Source organism: Ruditapes philippinarum, unplaced genomic scaffold (genome assembly GCF_026571515.1).
Source record: "Ruditapes philippinarum isolate M1 unplaced genomic scaffold, ASM2657151v2 ctg469_1_1_1_1, whole genome shotgun sequence".
Classification (NCBI taxonomy): Eukaryota; Metazoa; Mollusca; class Bivalvia; order Venerida; family Veneridae; genus Ruditapes; species Ruditapes philippinarum.
This window is the reverse complement of record NW_026865399.1, coordinates 170,989-195,601: the sequence shown is the minus strand read 5'-3', so window position 1 is coordinate 195,601 and position 24,613 is coordinate 170,989. Positions and strand designations below refer to the sequence as shown.

At 31.8% G+C, this 24,613-nt stretch overlaps 2 protein-coding genes across 2 annotated transcripts; both read left to right on the top strand.

The window, feature by feature from the left end:
* Positions 1-5,284: 5,284 nt before the first annotated feature.
* LOC132728862 (fibropellin-3-like) lies at positions 5,285-11,890 on the top strand. Its single transcript, XM_060714550.1, has 8 exons — positions 5,285-5,338; positions 7,176-7,258; positions 9,150-9,320; positions 9,565-9,640; positions 10,343-10,438; positions 10,770-10,883; positions 11,380-11,493; positions 11,862-11,890. Exons 2-8 carry the CDS (start codon positions 7,232-7,234, stop codon positions 11,888-11,890), a joined length of 627 nt encoding a protein of 208 aa, XP_060570533.1. The 5' UTR covers positions 5,285-5,338; positions 7,176-7,231.
* Positions 11,891-12,935: 1,045 nt separating this feature from the next.
* LOC132728861 (fibropellin-3-like) lies at positions 12,936-24,114 on the top strand. Its single transcript, XM_060714549.1, has 10 exons — positions 12,936-12,945; positions 13,576-13,689; positions 14,974-15,087; positions 15,751-15,864; positions 16,327-16,440; positions 16,829-16,942; positions 17,344-17,435; positions 21,958-22,051; positions 22,596-22,798; positions 23,186-24,114. Exons 1-10 carry the CDS (start codon positions 12,936-12,938, stop codon positions 23,186-23,188), a joined length of 972 nt encoding a protein of 323 aa, XP_060570532.1. The 3' UTR covers positions 23,189-24,114.
* Positions 24,115-24,613: the final 499 nt, after the last annotated feature.

Sequence of the window (24,613 nt, the reverse complement as noted above, 5' to 3'; positions counted from 1 at the left end):
CAATCCCCTCACTTTCTTGCATAAACTTAAAAACAAAAATCAAAGGTTGTTGAGGTGGAGTTTGTTTATGCAAGAATATAGTCTTGACATTAGACACATTAAAGGGAAAGATAATTTGATCCCTGATGCACTTTCACGTGTCTAAAACTGTTATTTTCAGTATTTTAAATATAACATCTATATGATATGATTGATTATTTTTACTTCGTTGTTTGCTATTGTTTATAATACACGTATATATGATTTTATGTATAAAATTGTTAAACATTTCTCCTACGTTATTCGTAAGTTACATTGTTTGGATTTATGTAAAAGAAATATTCATTACATTCATATTTCTTTTTCTTGAAGAGGGGAAGTGTTATGTATGCAACATATTACATGTATATAATTTATATCTGACCAGTTGGTATTTCCAATATTATCATTGTTCTATTTTTAGAACATTAACTACATGTATGTACTAGAACTTTCTTAACTGTTGTAGAAAACTCATGCATTATATTTAGGTAGAAACTTCCGGAATGTTCTTTATTGTTGAAGTTGCTAGATTATGATTACTTTAGAACATAATAGACTTTTCTGGAATTTTCTAAGTTAATATATATAAAGGGACATTTATCATTACTCTTATCTTTTAAGTCATCAGTTACCTTTTAAGTCATCTATATATTTGGAGTATTATTCAACTTGGATATTAAGTGATTTATTGGAGCTTGAATTATTTTAAAATAGTTAAAATTATTCTTGTGGATTTTATTGTGGGAATTTATTCTAAAGTGTTCTTGGATTTTACTTGGATCTAACTGTGCAATTCAAAAAGGGATCATTCCAGGATCAGACTAGACATTTGAAATTTATATCTTTATTTGTACTTCAGGTATTTGTAAACATAAATTGTTCTTTAATTTTTCTTAAATAATTTTTCTGTAATAAATCTGTTATTGTTACAAGTTTTTTGCTGGCTTTTCTTTCTCGTTACGCTTGGCTCGTAACACCCCTAAAAGGGGCCAATCAAATTAATATGAGCAAAATTGAGCAAAAAAGACTACCCTAGAATGCTACAGACAAAGTTTGGTGATCATCCATCCTTTAATTCTGTAGATGTTTAAAGGTTTTTCTATTTTTAGCTCTGTTGACCCCTAAAAGGGGCCAATTGAAATGACATGAGCAAATTTAAGTGTGACTGTCACAAGGATACTACAGATCAAATTTTAGGTAAATCTGCCCAGCAGATTCAGAGAAGAAGACGATTATTGACGCATGACGACGGACGCGGGAGTATCCCACTTTGATACTAATAGCTCACCCTGCGCCTTCGGCTCTGGTTAGCTAAAAATATCAGTTATGATACAAATTTATTTCTGTATCAGCATCAAGAAAGCACCCTTCAAATGTCTGAGTAAATGTTAAATATACATTTTCATGCCCTAAATGGAAAAGACAACAATTTGAAGTCTGAAGTCAATCCTTTCAGTAACAAAAAAGATTAGAGCAAAAAGTATTCTCTATATTTATTTTTCTATAGTAAATTTAGTACTGAGGAGATAACAAAGTTTAGAGTAGATACCATTTATAATAATAATAATAAACAGAACAGTTCTGTTATATTAATAAAGATAATACTTAAAAAATATAACAGTTTCCAAGCAAATAGAGATAATTCTGGAAAAGAGGAGCTTAGGTGTTATAATTCTTATCACAAATGACAAAGGTGTTGATAACAAAGTCAAATTTCAGAAGAAAGAAACAAGTTGAGGTCACCACTAGAGCACCAAGCATGTAACCACTATAGGTGCAAGTGTGTTACCACTAGAGTGTGCCAGTCGTGTAACCACTAGAGCTCCAACCATGTAACCACTAGATCAACAAACTTGTAACCACTAGATTACAAAGTGTGAAACCACTAGAGCACCAAGCATATAATCACTAGACCTCCAAGTCATATAACCATTAGAACACCAAGTGTATAATGGCTAGAGCACCAAGCGCTTAACCCCTAGAACACTAAGCTAATAACTACTAGAGCACCAAGTGTCTAAACACTAGAGTGCCAAGAGTGTTACCACTAAAGTGTCTGCATGGTGTGTTACCAAGCAAGTCACAACTAGAGTTCCAAGCATCTAACCATTTGAGAGCTAAGCTTGTAGCTCCAAGCAAGCTTTTAAACACTAGACCACAGTGTGTTGCTACACGGTAATCGCTATTGGCCCACTGTTAGCGGTAGTACATTACGGGGACACCAGTGAAGAGCGGTTTCGGTAGAAACCGTAAGATTACGTTGAAAACCGTAACTGCGCCCTCTACATCCATGATGTCTACTGTAATAGCAAAAAGCGACGATGAAGCTGAAAAAATGATTTTACAACTTGAAACTTTGAACAGTGTCCGATTTGTGGCAATGACAAATGAGGAGGTAAGCTGTAAATACTTTTGCTGCTTAGTTTATCTATAAGAGCACCAAAAGTGCAACCACTAAAGCAATAACATTGTAACCACAAGAGCACCTAGTATGTAACCACTAGAGTATTAAGCTTCTAACCGCTAGAGCCATAAGCATGTGACTACTAGAGCTAAAAGCCCTACAACCACTAAAGCAACAAGCATTTTAAGACTAGTGCTCCAAGCATGTAATCACTAGAAACCAAACTTCTTACCACTACAACTCCAAGTTTGTAACCAATAAAGCTCCAAGTGTGCAACCACTAGAACACCAAGTGTGTATCAACTAATGCATCATGCATGGTACCACTAGAACACAAAGCATGTAACTGCAAGAGCACCAAGGATGTAGCCACTACAGCGACAAAAATCCAACTACTAGAGTACCAACCATGTTAACTACTAGAGCACCAAACTAGTAACCACTAGAGTGCCAAGCATATGATATCTCCACTAGAGGACCAAGCTTGTAACTACCAGAGCTCCAAGCATGAAACCACCAGAGCTCGAGGAGGTAACAACTAGAGTTCGAAGAGGTCATCACTAGAGCATCAAGCATGTAACCACTAGAACTCAAAGCATGTAATGATTAGAGCAACAAACGTGTAACCACTAGAACACCAAGACATGAAACCATTAAGGCACCAAGTGTATAACCACTAGAGCACCAAGAGCGTTACCACTACAGCACCAAACGTCAAACACTTGAGCGCCAAATATGTAACCACTTAATCACCTAGCCATGAAACCATTAGAGCACCAAGCGTCTAACCACTAGAGCACCAAGCATGTAACTATTAGAGCACCAAACATTTAAACACAAAAGTACCAAGCATGTAACCACTAGAGCTCCAAGCCATATAACCATTAGAACACCAAGAGTGTAACCACTAAAGTGCCAAGCGTGTAACCACTAGAGCATCAAGCATGTTACTACTAAATCACCAAACATCTAAACACTAGGGTACAAAGAGAGTAACCACTAAAGCGCCTGTTGTGAAACAACTAGAACACCAACATGTAACCATCATTCTTGCATATCAGACAGGATTATCTCCCGTTAACACCGGTGCTATTTACACCCCCATGTAAGACAAGTTGCGTGCTTTTAATAATGTCATTGTGGCGCACCTTTTATGAATGAAACGCGGACGCCTTAAGCGGAAAATATAAACATTTAAGGAAAACGCTGACGATATAGACAAAGAGGAAAAAAGCGGACGATATAGATATATAGTAAAATGACAGAGCATAGTTAAATTTATATTAAAGACCAAAAATTGGCTTTATAAAGTAACATATGAAAGACTTTAGTTATAAGCAGTAGTATTGTGTAGATATACATGTACTTGTATAGATATATAAATAGATATATAAAAGAAAATCTTATGATGCATAAATTTGAGTAGACTGAGTCAATTTGCATTCAAAAAGTATAAAATATATTTACGAAATGCAATAATCTTTTAAAATACCCTAAATTTATTTATTTATGTATGTTTTAAATTACGGGAAAAGAGCGGGCGTGAATTGTAATTAATTTTAAATGTATTGTGTTAAAACGCGCGGAGAAATGACATTTGTTAAGTATATAAAAGCTGTAAGGTTTAATTATTATAATAATTTAAAAAGACTTTAGTTTATTTATTTGTTCAAATTCTTAAATAATAATTGTTATGTAGATTAATTAACGTAATCAAGAAAAGGCGTAAAAAAATAAAATAGTTTTTTTATTTATTTATTTATTTATTTATTTTTATCCTGCTACTTGCTATTATATCAGCTGGATAAAGCCCTGCCGGATAAATTTATCTCTCTCGCTCACCAGATAAACCTTCTCCATCCCGACATCAACCATGTATTCTCTATATTTATTTATTTACTTATTTACTTATTTATTTATTTATTTATTTATTTATTTATTTGTCTATTTATTTATTTATTTATTATATTTTTAAACTATTAAAGTATAAATCCATTTACACAAGATGTTTATAAACTTCATCAATGCCCAAAATCATCAAATAATCATTAATCAGTCTACACTATATATCTATAATCGTCCGTTTTTTTATTGTCAGCGTTTTCCCTATATGTTTATATTGTCCGCTTAAGACGTCCGCGTTTTAGACAGGCCCTGTGATTAAGTCAATTTTATACACAAGTGACACGTGTTAAGTAGAAAGTTTTTTTTTAGTTATATACTAAATGGATAAAATATAAATAAAACCAAAAAAAAAATTAATGAATTAAAAAAAGAGTGATATAATTGAATTATACATGGCAGAAGCCGGATTTTTTAAATTAATAACAGTTTTCTATACTCCCCTTTTATACATTTATTTCGTCAGCGTTTTCCTTCTATATCGCCCGCTTTTTCACTATGTACATGTCTACATTGTCCGCGTTTTCTGTAGCCACTTTATCAAATATAAAAGGTTGAGGTGTATGATTACTTGAAATATACAAAATGTCGGTGCGTGATTAAGTCAAATACACATATGACACGTGGATACTTGAATTAGTTGATAGGTATTTATAGTAAAAAGATTTTTTAGTTACAAAATGGATCAAATATAAATAAAACTAAAAAAAAAATAATGAATTAATTTTTTTTTATACAATTAATATATTAAAGTCACGTGTTTCCGGAGGCTGAGCAAAATCTCGTATGCATGATTGTCCTTGAAAAATTACTTCGCAAAGTCACGCCCTAATCGAATCGCTAAAAACAATACTTTCATTTGTTACACACACAAAGTCACGTGTTTCCGGAGGCTGGGCTACAGCACGTATGCATGATCGCGACGTTTTACTTTCTATATATACGAGTATAACTGCATGAACATCAGACGTTTTTAGTACTGTCGTGTATTGTATCTGGCATATTAGAAAGGTAGGAATTTGTATTTTCATATAAGATTTCTTACAGCATATTTTTATTGTCTTGTTAGGATATTGAGACGGAATGCACGTTGATAATTTTGTAAGGAAAATAAATAAATAAATGGAAATGGTAAATGTTCTTGAAAATATGTATCTTTTAAGGGAATTTTGCTTGCAAAAATATGTCTTTTCAATTTAAATAATGATAATTAAATTTGGAAATAAATATAAAATATAAATAAGACAAAATAATTTTTTTTTTATTTTATGAAAGGAAGAAGATAGGCTTAAAATGGTGCTGCTATAAATATAACTTTTGATTTTATGTCTGCTCTTAAGAGATAATCACAAAACAGAACAGTTCTTCTAAAATGTGGTTAATGAATACTTTAAACATATTGATCTGAAAATAAATGTAGGCCGTTTGATATTTACATAAAATATTTATTATATCCAATATGTGTGTATATGTGTGTGTGCAGAATTAAAATTATGCTTAAATAATGTTAACAATTCATTTCAAAACTTTCTTGTCAGGGTCAAAGTTTCCAATATGTAAAATCATGTGAACATAAATAATCGTCAAGGAGTAGTAGACATAACAAACAATATTATTTCGTCAAAACACATTTTACAAAACTAATGATCTAAGTGAGGAGGGAAAGTGAACTTTATATTTTTATGTTATACAAAATAAATAGTGCAGTATTTTAAAGTGAGTCAATTGTCGATGTTTTAAAGTTATATACTAATAACTCATCTGTGTTTTGAAGAAAAGAAAGTGACACTTAAAAGATACGTGTTTATATCAGAAATTGCTAATTAAACTAAAACTATATGTATTTTTTAAAAGTTTTGAATGATATGTATGCATATCTTTCATTGTTGTTGAGGCCAATGTCAAAATTGGCGTTCGCATTTTTTTTAACAATGTCTCAGCACACGTTTTGTTCAGAATAATTTATTGGATTTCAATACGGGCTCTCGATTTCTCATAAGCATGTTTAAATTTTTTTCTGAGAAACACTGATAATACATAAATGACAAGTAGCTGCAATAAATTGGTAAATAAGGTGAATCAAAGGTATATTCATTTGGCGGCCGTAGTCAAAAAAGGTTTTAATGTAATAGCAAACTGTGATATTGAAGAAATTATCAGCGTGTGATTCCTTTACATTTTGAGAACGGTAGGCCTAAATATGTATCCAGAAGGTTCTTCATTTTATGAGCAATTCGGCATGACTGTTAGAAAATTTTGTCTGTAAGAAAAAAAGAGGATTTTTTAAAAGATGAATACTGCTTTGAATCTTTGAATTTCATTTATATGCCCTGACAAAACGTCATTTTATGAATAGTTCAAAATAAGATATGATCGAACGAATAAAACTGTATATTGAAAATTCAGGGTTTTAAGAAAATAAAAATATGTAAAAACGTATGGCTATAATTTACCCAATATAACACACTTTATTCAGCCTTGAATTATTGGTTAAAACGTCGTTTTCCGACCTTTTTGTGCAAAACGTACTAGAGAAATTATTTCTCTCATTTTTTTATATTAAAATCTTAAACTTTCTTCAGTGCTGGCAATCTGCAGAAATACCTTTTAAAAAATTTCATTTTGAGTATCTTTGACATTCATCTACACTTTATTACACACGAACGACAACTCTGTTTTAAAGTTTAGGAACATATTTTTAATATTGAGACGTAAAGAATTGGATATACAATAAGACATCTATACTTATTCCATATTGCATGATTGACGGGACATCAAATAAGCACGTGTAACGTATTGGAATAAATTACAGCAAGATAGTAAATTACTAAAATAAAATTCATTTCAGGACTGTTTTCTTCTTTTGGCGATAAAAAACGGGTTTGATTTTGTGACTGAAGAACAATGATGACATACACAATAACAATTTTGGTGAGTTGATTTCATTCTTTTATCTCTTTTTACGCCTTTTAATCACTTCAAAACAGTAACTTAAGTAACTTACTATAATTTCCAAATTGTGTTACTTTAAAACGCTTGTTACACAGTACATGTATGTAGAATCCCTACTTAAGACTACCCCGAAATTAAGACCACCCCGCTTTTGAGACCATAATAAGAACGGAAGTTTCTGTTCTTTATGTCACCAGAATTAAGACCACTTCGCTTATCCTCTTTTAAGGCCACCAGATTCAATCCCACCTCTTAATTTGTTCTTTTTTTTGACCACACTAATGATACCACTGATTTAAAGTCAACACATACCTATAGATCTTAAATTTGTTGTTTTGTAGTTATCATCTGCTTGAATGATCTTAGGCATGACACTTCACAAAGTGTTAAAAACACCTTATATTTTTGAAATAATGCAAGATTTTAGTGTGGTTTGTACGGAAACGTTAGCGACCACCCTTATATGATACATATCAAATGACTTTTTTTTATAGTTTTATAGTATGTTTGTTATATGTAAATATGCTTTGAGGGAAGAAATACATATTTAAAAAGATGTAAGTGTTTTATTTTTTTCATTTTGTGGTCAAAATCTAATCTTATGGTGATGAAGCGCACGATATTTTAAATGTTTCATAGGATTTTTTTAAAATAAATAATATGCAGTTAAAATGATAATTTCCACCAATTTAGCAACTCATTGATTTAAAAGTGGCGTGTACAGAGGATGTTACATCATAAAAATTATTTAAAAAAGCCTTTATCAACAAGTTACTAAAAAAGGATAATATATGCTGGCGATGGAGAGAAATCTTTTGGTTAGATTTCTAATACTTAGGATAAAAAAGATAACCGATCTCTGCCATTTTTGCGCGCATTCCTTAATCTTTGAAATACAGAAAGCCAAATGGTTCATTTTTGATCTTTAAAAAAGCTTTGTATTATGCAGGATTTTTCTGTCCTCATTATCAAATATAAATTGTAAAATATGTTATATTATATTTCATAATGATAGAGATATGCGAATAAAAAACCTCAAGTATATATATAACTTATACATATAAAGGAACTGAAAATATTCACATAAATTTTAATCCAGCAATATGAACAGCAGATTGAGTAAATGATATATATTCAAGATTATATAACAATGTAAATATTGGTCAGATATATATCGTGTGTTCAATAGATTGTCTTAAATTCTGTTTTTACCAAAATGCAGGGGCGGTGGATATAACTAGATAAATATTTCAGATCAAGTAAGTTGGAAAAATTGGTTAGGTATATAATATGTACTAAATAAATTGTCAAAAATTCTGTTTTAACTAACTTGTAGGGGTGGTTGCATTACGTTTCCGTAGGTTTGATACTGCGCTAAGCATAATGATTTTGCGAAGAACTATTTTTTTTATTTGCTTGGTGAGCTATGTACATCATATAATAATTAATATATCGAATCAGACCAAATAGAATTTGATATTAAATTTCTTCAGAAATATGTTTTCTTCCCATCAGATGTAACATTATAATTTATTACATACTTTTTTATATTGTATTTACATGTTAAGATATAATGTCTATTCTCACAAAATGAATAAAATAGGTCTTTGTCATAAAGTGTGTAAGAAATGATAAGAATATTCACAGTTAAGACCACCCAGCAATTAAGTTTACAACTTTGGTCCCGTCCCGTTGGGGTCTTAATTGAGGTTTTTTACTGTATTTCTTTATAATGCTGATATTAAAAAAAAAATAAAAAATTAAAAAAAAAAAAAAAAAAAAAAAAAAAAAAAAAACAAATCAAAATAAAACAAACAGAAACATTAAACGGTGTGCTTCTAATATAACATGTACAAATATTTTTTTCTAGCTATTGGCATTTCTTTTGGTGTTTGTGAAAACATCCGAATCAAAGTCGCTTTCAATTAACCAGAGGGTTAAATATAACTATAAGAACAGTAAGGATAACAACTTTATTAAACGTTCAAAAAATAGCAATGGGGAAGGAAATGGAGTAGTAAAATGTAATGATCACAACGAGGTAAATAAATTACAATCTCGGTATGTTGTACCTTTATAAATATGCCATTTTCAAATGTCGTGTTTTTCACACTAAATTTTTGGACATGTTGTGAAAGAAACAAAATAACTTTATTTAGACTGACAGATGAATAAACTCCATGTCTACTATGTAAAAAAATATTTAAAAAAAAAACTAAAAAATAATCAATGCTTTCTAGCTTAAACTTATTCTTAAATCGTTAAAGATAATTATATAAATTCAGTGTCCAGACGGGTTTGCCTGCCTATTGCCTGGCTTTGAACAGGCAAATTCAAAAGCAAACAAGAGGTGCTACCAATGTGAGTACTTTACATTTAATTAACAGTACATTGAAAAATGAATATATTTTTCTTTGCTTCCTTTTCTTTTCTTGCCAGCGGACATATTAACATTTACATTTAATTAACAGTACATTGAAAAATGAATATATTTTTCTTTGCTTCCTTTTCTTTTCTTGCCAGCGGACATATTAACATTTACATTTAATTAACAGTACATTGAAAAATGAATATATTTTTCTTTGCTTCCTTTTCTTTTCTTGCCAGCGGACATATTAACATTTACATTTAATTAACAGTACATTGAAAAATGAATATATTTTTCTTTGCTTCCTTTTCTTTTCTTGCCAGCGGACATATTAACATTTACATTTAATTAACAGTACATTGAAAAATGAATATATTTTTCTTTGCTTCCTTTTCTTTTCTTGCCAGCGGACATATATGTCATGTAAATAACATGTATGCTTCAGACTTGTTCAAGAATCGTTAAGATCTGTTCTAAATGCTGAATCTGTCTATCTTTTTCAGTTTATATTTACCACAGAAACGTTTATTATATATTTCAATTATATTGGCACCATTAGAAACAAGTTCGAAATTGAGTAATAAATTTAAGTAAACAAGACCCTCTTATCGGACAAAGAATAAATTCAGAAGCACGTTAAAGGGCCACTATTATCATTTTTTTTGCATTTTTAATGGAAACGATCATTGTTTTAGGCAACTGTACAGACCCGAGTCAGTGTTTCTTTCAAGATAAACAAATGAAGTGTGATTGCTGCGGCTCTGGATTCACAGGACAATTTTGTCAAATCAGTATATACTTTTGATATACCTTGCTTAAAGTTGAAATTCTCAAAGATATATGACATTTAAATTTTATACATCACTCAACCGAATACCATTAATTGATTCTTTTTTGTTTTAAACGGAAAATTAAAGAAATGTTCTAAGATTAATGTACCTATCTCTTTGTCATTTGTCAATTTGTATAATGTTTTACTTTCCTTGTTTGCTTCCTGGTGAGCAATGTATTCCTTTGTGAAGTAACTTATAAATTGCTTATAAACATGTATATATCAGCCCATTTTCATGTGTATTTCTATGTTTGTGATCTACATTTGTATGTCTCTTTACTATCATTAAGATATAGACGATTGCATAAATGCGGTTTGTTTAAACGGTGCTACCTGTGAGGATTCAGTGAATGACTACACCTGCCATTGTACGCCAGGTTTCACAGGAACACATTGTGAAATAGGTATTTCTATTTTTATTGTTCAGTTAATACCTTTAATGTGATTGCTGGTAAATATTACACTGTATGTTGAAGATCTATATATATGAAGCATTTCTTTTTGTAATTATCGCAGAACAGGATCTGGATTCATAGGAGAATTTTGTGAAATAAGTAAATTTTAGTTTTGATATATCTTGCTTAAAGTTGAAATTTTCAGTTTTTTTAAGTTTTGACTTTTTCAAACATCCCTCAAGAGTCAAACATTGCTTAAATGTTGCTGATACAAAAATATAAGATAAAAAAAAACTTGAAGAGGATTTTACAGATGCAATATTATATTCTCAAATTAATCCTTTGAGAAACTGCAGCGAATGAACTTCATTGCAATTAATATTCATCTCATCCTTCCATGTTTTTAAAATGTTCTACGATTAATTGCTTACACATATTTTTTTTTTCTTCCGTGAATTTTTGTTACATGTACAATATGCCTGTTTTCTATTACAAATGTATTAAGATATAGACGATTGCATAAATGCGGATTGTTTAAACAATGGCACCTGTGTGGATTTAGTGAATGACTACACCTGCCAATGTACGCCAGGTTTCACAGGAACAAACTGCGGAATAGGTATTTCTAAATCTTGTTGTTCAATAAGCACCTTTTATATGATTGCTGGTAAATATTATACTGTATGTATATATTGAAGATAAATATAAGAAATATTGATAATATTCATGTCTTTTGTAATTATCACGAAACTGCATCTGGATGGGAGAACTTTGTGAAGTAAGTAATTTATACTTTTGAGATACTAATACCTTGCTTAAACTTGAAATTCCTTAGTAAAACAAAAGACATCTTAATTATTTTAGCTTTGGCTTTTTCGAACATCTCTCAAGCGAAAAACATTGCTGAATTGTTGCTGATGGAATAATTTAAGATGAAAAATTTGTCAAGTGTCAAATGAGTATACTGATATAATGTATATTTTCCAGTAAATCCTTTAAGAAACTGCAGAAAATGAACTTCAGTGCAAATTATATTCATTTCCTTCATCTATCTATTTCTAAATTTTCTATGATTAATGTTCCAATTTTGTCTTTTGTCAATTTGTATAACATTCTCGGAACTTTTTACTCTTCTTTCTTGCTTCCTAGTGAGAAATGTATTCCTTTGTGAAGTTACTTATACAATAACAAACCAATGATGAAATTGCTTATATACAGGTTTATATCAACCCATTTTCATGCGTATTTCTATGTTTGTGATCTACATTTGTATGTCTCTTTTCTATCATTATAAGATATAGATGATTGCATAAATGCGGTTTGTTTAAACGGTGCTACTTGTGAAGACTTTGGTAATGACTACACCTGCCATTGTACGCCAGGTTTCACAGGAACACATTGTGAAATAGGTATTTCTATTCTTATTGTTCAGTAAGCACCTTAAATGTGATTGCTGGTAAATATAACACTGTATGTACATGTTGAAGATCTATATATGAAACATGTCTTTTTGTAATTATCGCAGAACAGGATCTGGATTCATAGGAGAATTTTGTGAAATAAGTAAATTATACTTATGATATATACATTGCTTAAAGTCGAAATCTTCTGTAATGCATCAAACATATAAATTTCTTAAGCTATGGCTCTTTCAAACATCTTTAAAGCGAAACACTTTGCTGAAATGTTGCTGATGAAACAATTTAATTAGAGACTGCAGGGAATGAACTTCATCGCAATTTATGTTCATCTCTTCATCCATGTTTTAAACAAGAAATAGAAGAAATATTCAGCGATTTATTGCTAACACATATTTTTTCTCTTTTGTGAATTTGTGTAACATGCACACATATTTTTTCTCTTTTGTGAATTTGTGTAACATGCACAATGCTTGTTTCCATTCATTAAGATATAGACGATTGCACAAATGCGGTTTGTTTAAACAATGGCACCTGTGTGGATTTAGTGAATGACTACACCTGCCAATGTACGCCAGGTTTCACAGGAACAGCCTGTGAATCAGGTATTTCTAAATCTTGTTGTTCAATAAGCATCTTTTATATGATTGCTGGTATTAATATTACACTGTATGTATATGTTGACGATTATTATATGAAACATTGCTAATATGCATGTCTTTTGTAATTTTCACGAAACTTGATCTGGATGGGAGAACTTTGTGAAGTAAGTTATTTATACTTTTGAGATACTATAGTACCTTGCTTAAACTTGAAATTCCTTAGTAAAACAAAAGACATCTTAATTATTTTAGCTTTGGCTTTTTCGAACATCTCTCAAGCGAAAAACATTGCTGAATTGTTGCTGATGGAATAATTTAAGATGAAAAATTTGTCAAGTGTCAAATGAGTATACTGATATAATGTATATTTTCCAGTAAATCCTTTAAGAAACTACAGCAAATGAACTTCAGTGCAAATTATATTCATTTCCTTCATCTATCTCCTTCTAAATTTTCTATGATTTATGTTCCAATTTTGTCTTTCGTCAATTTATATAACATTCTCGGAACTTTTTACTCTTCTTTCTTGCTTCCTAGTGAGAAATGTATTCCTTTGTGAAGTTACTTATACAATAACAAACCAATGATGAAATTGCTTTAATACAGGTTTATATCAGCCCATTTTCATGCGTATTTCTATGTTTGTGATCTACATTTGTATGTCTCTTTTCTATCATTAAGATATAGACGATTGCATAAATGCGGTTTGTTTGAACGGTGCTACCTGTGAGGATTTTGTTAATGACTACACCTGCCATTGTACGCCAGGTTTCACAGGAACACATTGTGAAATAGGTATTTCTATTCTTATTGTTCAGTAAGCACGTTTAATGTGATTGCTTAGGAAATAGATATTAATTCTGAGTGCATTGTTGTAGAATAATGCACGGTTTGAGTTCAAATGCGTAGTAATATAATCACGAAGGCCGATAGGCCTGAGTGATTAATTACAAAGCATTTGAACGAAAACCGTGCATTATTATACAATAATGCACGAAAAATTAATATCTATTTCCATTCTAACACGTCAAGAAAAAATAAAATTATTATTATAAAGTTGGACTTTATGTTTGGTGGTTAAATTTATTTTCGCCTCAGAGTTTCCCATAGAAACGTTCTTTAAAGGCTGTTCCAGTGGGTTGAAAAAAAAACTGTCGTTAAATCTACGTGTGTAGAAACATTTTGAGAATAACGAATTTTGAAAACGTCGATAAAACTTTGTTTGTTTATTTTATTTCACTCTATAATTTTTCAAGCGAAATACAAATTATCAAAATTGAAATAAATGTAAAACTTAACTCGTTTGCGACATTAAAATATCGTACTTGATTTGATTGTTTTGCACGTGCTGTTTGGCGCTACATTGTGACGTCACGTAAACAACACTTTAAACGTCTGTACAGTGTTAACGACTGAATAAAAGATATTGGTGTTCGGATTCATTTTCTTAGTTAGACCATTTTCTTTCATTCTAGATACTTTTCACAACAAAATTCGACAAAAAAATGTTTTTATTTATCAGATTTTTTAAACAAAATGGCGCCCTCAATGTGAAAATACACGGGGAGATAATAAGAACGGCGAGTGCATTGTTGTAGAATAATGCACGCTTCCGGCCTTCTTTGTCTATATAGGAAAATGTCCGATAGTGTTAGAATGGTAAATATTACACTGTATGTACATGTTGAAGATCTATATATGAAACATGTCTTTTTGTAATAATCGCAGAACAGGATCTGGATTCATAGGAGAATTTTGTGAAATAAGTAAATTATAGTACTTATGATATACCTTGCTTAAAGTCGAAATTTTTTCTTTAGCATCAATCATATAAATTTCTTAAGCTTTGGCTCTTTAAATCAAACATCTCTAAAGCGAAACACTTTGCTGAAATGTTGCTGATGAAACAATTTAATTAGACACTGCAGGAAATGAACTTCATCGCAATTTATGTTCATCTCCTTCATTCATGTTTTAAACAAGAAATTGAAGAAATATTCTCCGATTTATTGCTAACACATATTGTTTCTCTTTTGTGAATTTGTGTAACATGCACATTGCCTGTTTCCATTCATTAAGATATAGACGATTGCATAAATGCGAGTTGTTTAAACGGTGCTACCTGTGTGGATTTAGTGAATGACTACACCTGCCAATGTACGCCAGGCTTCACAGGAACAAACTGCGGAATAGGTATTTCTAAATCTTGTTGTTCAATAAGCACCCTTGATATGATTGCTGGTAAATATTACACTGTATGTATATATTGAAGATAAATATAAGAAATATTGATAATATTCATGTCTTTTGTAATTATCACGAAACTGCATCTGGATTGGAGAATTTGATAAGTTATTTTTACTTTCGATATACCTTGCTTAAAGTTGAAATTCCCTAGTAAAACAAAAGACATCTTAATTATTTTAGCTTTGGCTTTTTCAAACATCTCTCAAGCGAAAAAATTGCTTACATGTTGCTGATGGAATAATTTAAGATGAAAAAATTGTCAAGTGTCAAATGATTATACTGATATAATGTATATTTTCCAGTAAATCCTTTAAGAAACTACAGCAAATGAACTTCAGTGCAAATTATATTCATTTCCTTCATCTATCTCCTTCTAAATTTTCTATGATTAATGTTCCTATTTATTTCTTTCGCCAATTTGTATAACATTCTCGGAACTTTTTACTCTTCTCTCTTGCTTCCTAGTGAGAAATGTATTCCTTTGTGAAGTTACTTATACAATAACAAACCAATGATGAAATTGCTTATATACAGGTTTATATCAACCCATTTTCATGCGTATTTCTATGTTTGTGATCTACATTTGTATGTCTCTTTTCTATCATTAAGATATAGACGATTGCATAAATGCGGTTTGTTTAAACGGTGCTAACTGTGAGGACTTTGTTAATGACTACACCTGCCATTGTGCGCCAGGTTTCACAGGAACACATTGTGAAATAGGTATTTCTAAATCTTGTTGTTCAGTAAGCACCTTAAATGTGATTGCTGGTAAATATTACACTGTATGTACATGTTGAAGATCTATATATGAAACATGTCTTTTTGTAATTATCGCAGAACAGGATCTGGATTCATAGGAGAATTTTGTGAAATAAGTAAATTATACTTATGATATATACCTTGCTTAAAGTCGAAATTTTCTCTTAAGCTTCAAACATATAAATTTCTTACGCTTTGGCTCTTTCAAACATCTCTTAAGCGAAACACTTTGCTGAAATGTTGCTGATGAAACAATTTAATTAGACACTGCAGGAAATGAACTTCGTCGCAATTTATGTTCATCACCTTCATCCATGTTTTAAACAAGAAACTGAAGAAATATTCTGCAATGTATTGCTAACACATATTTTTTTCTTTTGTGAATTTGTATAACATGCACAATGCTTGTTTCCATTCATTAAGATATAGACGATTGCACAAGTGCGAGTTGTTTAAACGGTGCTACCTGTGTGGATTTAGTGAATGACTACACCTGCTGTTGTGTGCCAGGCTTCACAGGAACACACTGTGAAATAGGTATTTCTAAATCTTATTGGTCAGTGAGTAAGCACCTTTGATATGATTGCTGGTAAATATTACACTGTACATAATTGTTGAAGATCTATATATATGAAGGATTTTACATATATATTCTGCACTAAATTCTTAAAGAAACTGCGGTAAATGAACTTCAAAGAAGCAATTTATTCATCTCCTTCATCTATGTTTGAAACAGAAATGTGAAGTATTGTTCTGCCATTAATTGCTTACACATATTTTTTTCTTTCGTGAATTTGTGTAACATTCACGGATCTTTTACACTTCCTGTTTGCTTCTTATATATACATGTATATTGAGGAATCAGCCCAGTTTCGTGTACATATTTTTATATGTTGATGATCAACGCCTTTTCTCTATTATTAAGATATAGACGATTGCATAAATGCGGTTTGTTTAAACAATGGCACATGTGAAGATTTAGTGAACGCCCACACCTGCCAATGTACGCCAGGTTTCACAGGAACAGTCTGTGAATCAGGTATTTCTAAATCTTCTTTTTGTAAGCACATTTGAAATGATTGCTGGTACCACAAGAACTTGAAATTCTATCAATATAATAGATAAAATCAAAAATATACACAGTATAGTTTATTTTAAATACTATATAGGGGTATATTTTGGATATTATCGTTAATATTGACATAATTTCAAGTTCCTGTGCTGCTAAATATGTTGAAGATCTATATATGAAACACATAATATTTATGTCTTTTTGTAATTATCAAGATCGACATAATCATTTATTATTCATTTTCCAAGTAAGTAAAAGTGTTACTTTGATTTCTTTATTCACTGTGATGATGCCATTCACGTATTATCGGTAAAAGTTGATTAAACATGGTTGTATTAACAAATTCATTGTCCTGTATTTCTCTTCAGTTTATAAAGATCCATGTCTACCGGGGTGGACTCATGACAGAAATAGCTGTTATCTCTACGTCAGCACTACATTTAACTGGCTATCGGCAGTTGTAATATGAAAATCTTTTACCTAATTACTTTATTACCTAAGCAGACCTGGGAATGATTACAATGATCAGTATTTGATTCAATAACAATTACTTTCAGATTTTACTGTAATTGATTATGATTGATTATTCAGACTTGTCTCTGTAATCAATTAAATTTCAATTACTTTAAGATGGCAATTGATTAATAATTGATAACATTGAAATGTATAACTCTAAAACAAAAGTTAAACCATGTGAAATAAAGGCATCTTATCTTTGATTCTGTTAAATCTGATAGTACATGTAATCAACGTCCATCAAGTTGTGAATGAATTCAAGCTGTAATTGATTAATTACAATTAATATAATCAATTTGTTGGGCAAGGTAATCAATTACATTATGTGTTACAGTGTATTTAAAAAATCAATAATTTCGATTAACGATTACCCCAGATTTGTTAAGGCTATGCAATATTTCTACAAATTCTATATAAATCTCTGACAACAATGTACCTCGGATTTTTAATTTAACTAGAACTATCACTAAATGTGATTAATACCCCCACACTTAGACTGCTTCGGAAATGAGGATGTTACTAGTAACAGAATATCTTGTAAAAGAATTGAAATATAGAGTTATGGTTGTGGGCAATTAAAGATAGTTGTGGTTCTTGTATATTGCATTTCCTTTCAATGTGGTTGGCCATTGATGAAGTTTTATTGAATTACTCTGTAATAAGTCCAGAAAGACAAAGAAAAGGAACAAAGGGCAATAACTCTATAAATACTGAATATGGAGTTATAGTTCTTGTGCACTGCACTTCCTCTTTTTGTGCTTGACCATTGTATGAAGTTGTTTTGAATTTCAACCAGTACGTTTTAAGTTATGCTCCAGACAAGGAAAAGTATCAAAGGGCAGTAACTCTGTATTTTGTCAAAATGGAGTTATGGCTCTTATGCACTTCACTTCCTTTTAATGTCCTTGACAACTGTATGAAGTTGTTTTGAATTCCAACCAGTAATTTTCAAGTTATGCCCCGGACAAGAAAAAGCAACAAAGGGCAATAACTCTGTAATTAGTCAAGATAGAGTTATGGTTCTTGTGCACTGCACTTCCTCTCAATGTGCTTGACCATTGTATGTAGTTATATTGAATTCCAACCATTAGTCTTCAAGTTATACTCCGGACAAAAGAAAGCAATGGAAAAGTAACAAAGGGCAATAACTCTGTAATTACTTTAGATAGAGTTATGGTTCTTGTGCATTGCACTTCCCCTTATTGTGTTTGACAATTGTATGAAGTTGTTTTGAATTCAAACCAGTAGTGTTCAAGTTATGCCCCGGACAAGGAAAAGTAACAAAGGGCAGTAACTCTGTAATTAGTCAAGATAGAGTTATGGTTCTTGTGCACTGCACTTCCTCTCAATGTGCTTGACCATTGTATGTAGTTATATTGAATTCCAACCATTAGTCTTCAAGTTATGGTCCGGACAAAAGAAAGCAATGGAAAAGTAACAAAGGGCAATAACTCTGTAATTACTTTAGATAGTATCTAAAGTAATTACAGAGTTATTGCCCTTTGTTACTTTTCCATTGCTTTCTTTTGTCCGGACCATAACTTGAAGACTAATGGTTGGAATTCAATATAACTACATACAATGGTCAAGCACATTGAGAGGAAGTGCAGTGCACAAGAACCATAACTCTATCTTGACTAATTACAGAGTTATTGCCCTTTGTTACTTTTCCTTGTCCGGGGCATAACTTGAAAATTACTGGTTGGAATTCAAAACAACTTCATACAATTGTCAAACACAGTAAGGGGAAGTGCAGTGCACAAGAACCATAACTCTATCATAGAGTTATGGTTCTTGTGCACTGCACTTCCCCTTACTGTGTTTGACAATTGTATGAAGTTGTTTTGAATTCCAACCAGTAATTTTCAAGTTATGCCCCGGACAAGGAAAAGTAACAAAGGGCAATAACTCTGTAATTAGTCAAGATAGAGTTATGGTTCTTGTGCACTGCACTTCCTCTCAATGTGCTTGACCATTGTATGTAGTTATATTGAATTCCAACCATTAGTCTTCAAGTTATACTCCGGACAAAAGAAAGCAATGGAAAAGTAACAAAGGGCAATAACTCTGTAATTACTTAAGATAGAGTTATGGTTCTTGTGCATTGCACTTCCCCTTATTGTGTTTGACAATTGTATGAAGTTGTTTTGAATTCAAACCAGTAGTGTTCAAGTTATGCCCCGGACAAGGAAAAGTAACAAAGGGCAGTAACTCTGTAATTAGTCAAGATAGAGTTATGGTTCTTGTGCACTGCACTTCCTCTCAATGTGCTTGACCATTGTATGTAGTTATATTGAATTCCAACCATTAGTCTTCAAGTTATGGTCCGGACAAAAGAAAGCAATGGAAAAGTAACAAAGGGCAATAACTCTGTAATTACTTTAGATAAAGTTATGGTTCTTGTGCACTGCACTTCCCCTTACTGTGTTTGACAATTGTATGAAGTTGTTTTGAATTCCAACCAGTAATTTTCAAGTTATGCCCCGGACAAGGAAAAGTAACAAAGGGCAGTAACTCTGTAATTAGTCAAGATAGAGTTATGGTTCTTGTGCACTGCACTTCCTCTCAATGTGCTTGACCATTGTATGCAGTTATATTGAATTCAAACCATTAGTCTTCAAGTTATACTCCGGACAAAAGAAAGCAATGGAAAAGTAACAAAGGGCAATAACTCTGTAATTACTTAAGATAGAGTTATGGTTCTTGTGCACTGCACTTCCCCTTATTGTGTTTGACAATTGTATGAAGTTGTTTTGAATTCAAACCAGTAGTGTTCAAGTTATGCCCCGGACAAGGAAAAGTAACAAAGGGCAGTAACTCTGTAATTAGTCAAGATAGAGTTATGGTTCTTGTGCACTGCACTTCCTCTCAATGTGCTTGACCATTGTATGTAGTTATATTGAATTCCAACCATTAGTCTTCAAGTTATGGTCCGGACAAAAGAAAGCAATGGAAAAGTAACAAAGGGCAATAACTCTGTAATTACTTTAGATAAAGTTATGGTTCTTGTGCACTGCACTTCCCCTTACTGTGTTTGACAATTGTATGAAGTTTGTTTTGAATTCCAACCAGTAATTTTCAAAGTTATGCCCCGGACAAGGAAAAGTAACAAAGGGCAATAACTCTGTAATTAGTCAAGATAGAGTTATGGTTCTTGTGCACTGCACTTCCTCCGAATGTGCTTGACCATTGTATGTAGTTATATTGAATTCCAACCATTAGTCTTCAAGTTATACTCCGGACAAAAGAAAGCAATGGAAAAGTAACAAAGGGCAATAACTCTGTAATTACTTTAGATAGAGTTTATGGTTCTTGTGCACTGCACTTCCCCTTATTGTGTTTGACAATTGTATGAAGTTGTTTTGAATTCAAACCAGTAGTGTTCAAGTTATGCCCCGGACAAGGAAAAGTAACAAAGGGCAGTAACTCTGTAATTAGTCAAGATAGAGTTATGGTTCTTGTGCACTGCACTTCCTCTCAATGTGCTTGACCATTGTATGTAGTTATATTGAATTCCAACCATTAGTCTTCAAGTTTATGGTCCGGACAAAAGAAAGCAATGGAAAAGTAACAAAGGGCAATAACTCTGTAATTACTTTAGATAGAGTTATGGTTCTTGTGCACTGCACTTCCCCTTATTGTGTTTGACAATTGTATGAAGTTGTTTTGAATTCCAACCAGTAGTTTTCAAGTTATGCCCCGGACAAGGAAAAGTAACAAAGGGCAATAACTCTGTAATTAGTCAAGATAGAGTTATGGTTCTTGTGCACTGCACTTCCTCTCAATGTGCTTGACCATTGTATGTAGTTATATTGAATTCCAACTATTAGTCTTAAAGTTATGGTCCGGACAAGGAAAATGCAACGGACGTCTGGACCGACCGACCGACCAACCGACCACCGGGTGACTCCTATATACCCCCCAAACTTCGTTTTTGGGGGTATAACAAGTAAAAATTGAATCGTACTGGGTTGATTTAAGACGAATACAGATGTCTAAACCGTATCAAAATGTTGAAATTCATTGAGAATTAAGGTTGAGCAAGGTTATTGGTCACGGCAGAGACATAGATAACTATGTCTCTGGTCACGGTCAGACCCGAGTGTCTGAGAATAACTGCAAATTTTACATCTCTTGTCTTTAAAGAACTATCAAATATTTTTCGAAATATAAGAAAATAAACGTATGAGGATTGGTGGCCTAGTGGTAAAGGTGTCTGCCTCTCAAACCAGGGAACATAGGTTCGAGCCCTAATTGGGCCACGACCATTTTTCTTCATATGACACCAGTACTGGTTTGTTCCAGCAACTGGACTCGAAAGTGATTAATATAAGTGAAAAGACTTTGTTTCGGAATCTAACTAAAATATAAACATTTAAAATAAACACTTATCATTGAAATTTCTGCAAATAATAATACGCGGAGTTAGCTTTAAATTAATGATATTTTCTTTCATTATTTAACAGTCTCACTGCCAGTCCCTTGACCCGAACGCCTATCTTGTCGAGATAACAGATGATGCTGAAAACACACTTGTATACACAATATCAAGTCTTTCCGGTAAGTGATTGAAATTAAACATACTCTCATATAATATATAACATACATCAAGTCTCGTATTTGTATGTAACAGTGAAATGGACTTAATCATGACTTACTTAGTAAATAAATACAGTTTTCAATAAATTAATCAAAACGACAAAAAAGAACCACCTGAGATGTACTACCCTTGTCTAGCCAGTATTCTTATATAAAAAGCTATTGGACAAATGGCAAAAAACGTACAGTAATGTTGTCAAAGTGTACATAGAAAGCTAGCTTACTATATTATTATAAAATGTATTGATTTTTAATGTTAAAAATCCCATTCAATCGCCTACTTACTGGAATATTTTTTTAATTAACCTTGACATTTATACCCACAAGTTCCTAATGAATTATCATTGGACGACATGTCTTCTCAAAAGTTGTTTAAATAAGTTAATGTACATTCATTTCATTTGTAACATGTACTTGAAACAGGGTCTTTCAAATATTTTTTTAAATATATTTGAAAGAGTCCCTGCTTGAAATCAGAATTCAATATTTTGTTATAATTTTACAGATGTTTGGATTGGTTTATCAGACAGGATCTCAGAAGGCAATTTTTATTGGGAAAATTCTGGAGACATCTTAACATATATACCATATGGCATTATGTACTATACAGAAAGCGCTAGTAAAGACTGTGTTTTTATGCACATTGAACACTGGGACGCGGGCTATTGTACAAATTACCGACCTATAGTATGCGAAATGCCAGAGCAGGTAATCATACATTGCACATGACACGTATTTGCTGTATCCTGGATTTTTGTTCTTGCGAAAATAGTTCAAATTTAACATGTATTTGCATTTCTAATGATATGCATCTATATGTGTAATTATAATAAGCATAACAGACGCTTTTCACATAGTAATTACCTCCCTTGGCCGCCATTCCATGATTATATGAAAAGCTCTGATAATTGTAAAATCTTTTACATGATGATGCTAAAATAATTATATTATAATTATTAAAAATCGGGAACTATATATTTCTTTTCAATAGGCTTCAGTTTTTAAGTGATTAAACACACATATTTTAAGTGTATTATACTGTATATGTTCTTCACAAAATGTCGGAAATTATCTCAGTATGTTGTTTTATTTCAGTAAAACGTGGAGACACAATGGGACCAAGTCAATGGATGACTACTTTTACATTTCATATACCTTTGTTTTCTTTATTTCGTTAAAATTAATATTTACAACACACTCTGTGTGAGCGGGCGCTTCGTGTTTACTATTATTTTCTAAATGTTGAGGAAATCGCTCCAAAAAAAAAAAAAAAAAGAAATCTATATTTGGCTTATTTCTGGAGTCAGAAAGGTAGCAAAGACAGTGTAATGTTTGTAAGTAATGTGCTGGATTTGAAAATGTATTGCTTTTCTTTTCTTTTCATGGGTTTAATTGTTTTGGTTTTTTTAGATGTTCATTTTTATCATCTAATTCATTACTACTGCTCTGTTTACAATTCTTTTCAACGGACCATATATAGTGGGACGCTTGAAAATGAACCAATAAATAACTTAAAAAAACCATTTCTGTACCTACAATCACAAGCAGTAGTCACGTGATATATAGTTTATTTGACTGATAAGAATTATAAATGTTTCAGAAGTTAACCTCTGAAATATATAGGTCCTGGATATAAAGCATTTCTACTGTTATAAGTGTCCTCAAAGTCAGTGTAGCAAAATGTCATAGAGAATAATTTTCATTTCTTGGCGTCAACGTGTAGAATTTGGGGCGAATCTAATGTTCAGGAGACGAGTAGAATTTAGGGCGAATCCAATGTTCAGGAGAAGAGTAGAATTTAGGCGAATCCAATGTTCAGGAGAAGAGTAGAATTAGGGCGAATCCAATGTTCAGGAGACGAGTAGAATTTAGGGCTAATCCAATGTTCAATTTGGGGCGAAGCCAATGTTCAGAAGACGAACAGTTTTATCTCAATGAAAAATAATATTGTTTAATTATCATATAAATTTTGTTATCATTATTTCATGTGGGAACATATAGCAAATAAATTTATGGGACAAAAATTGCGTTTGTTTTATTAACTGACTTTGTCATCATTATTCCACACCTTATTTGTCTCACAGACACTTGGGTTTGTGGAGCTCAAAACGCCTTTAAAATCCAAATAAAATGCATATTTTTCAATCCCAGCACATGTACTGATCATATATATCAAAAAAACTTAATATAAGGCGTTTTGAGCTCCACTAGTCGAACTAATTAGACTTGTCAAAAAGACACCGAGATAATTTTTGACGGGCGCTGTCTTTTTCCAACGGTTTGACAGTAATAAAAAAAGTCTGTTAAATGGGTCAAACCGTTCACGCCAAATTAATTAGGCTAGAGCTCCACATCCTAAGTGTCTGTGATTTAATATGGACTTCTTTAGAAAGGTCACAAACACAACTTCAATTGCGTTTATAATGGTTTTAGAGAATGTTAGAAGAAAATAGCGTTAAATGTGAAATAATATGCAATAAAAGTAGCAAAATATAAACAAAATAGTATTTTGACTTCCATACA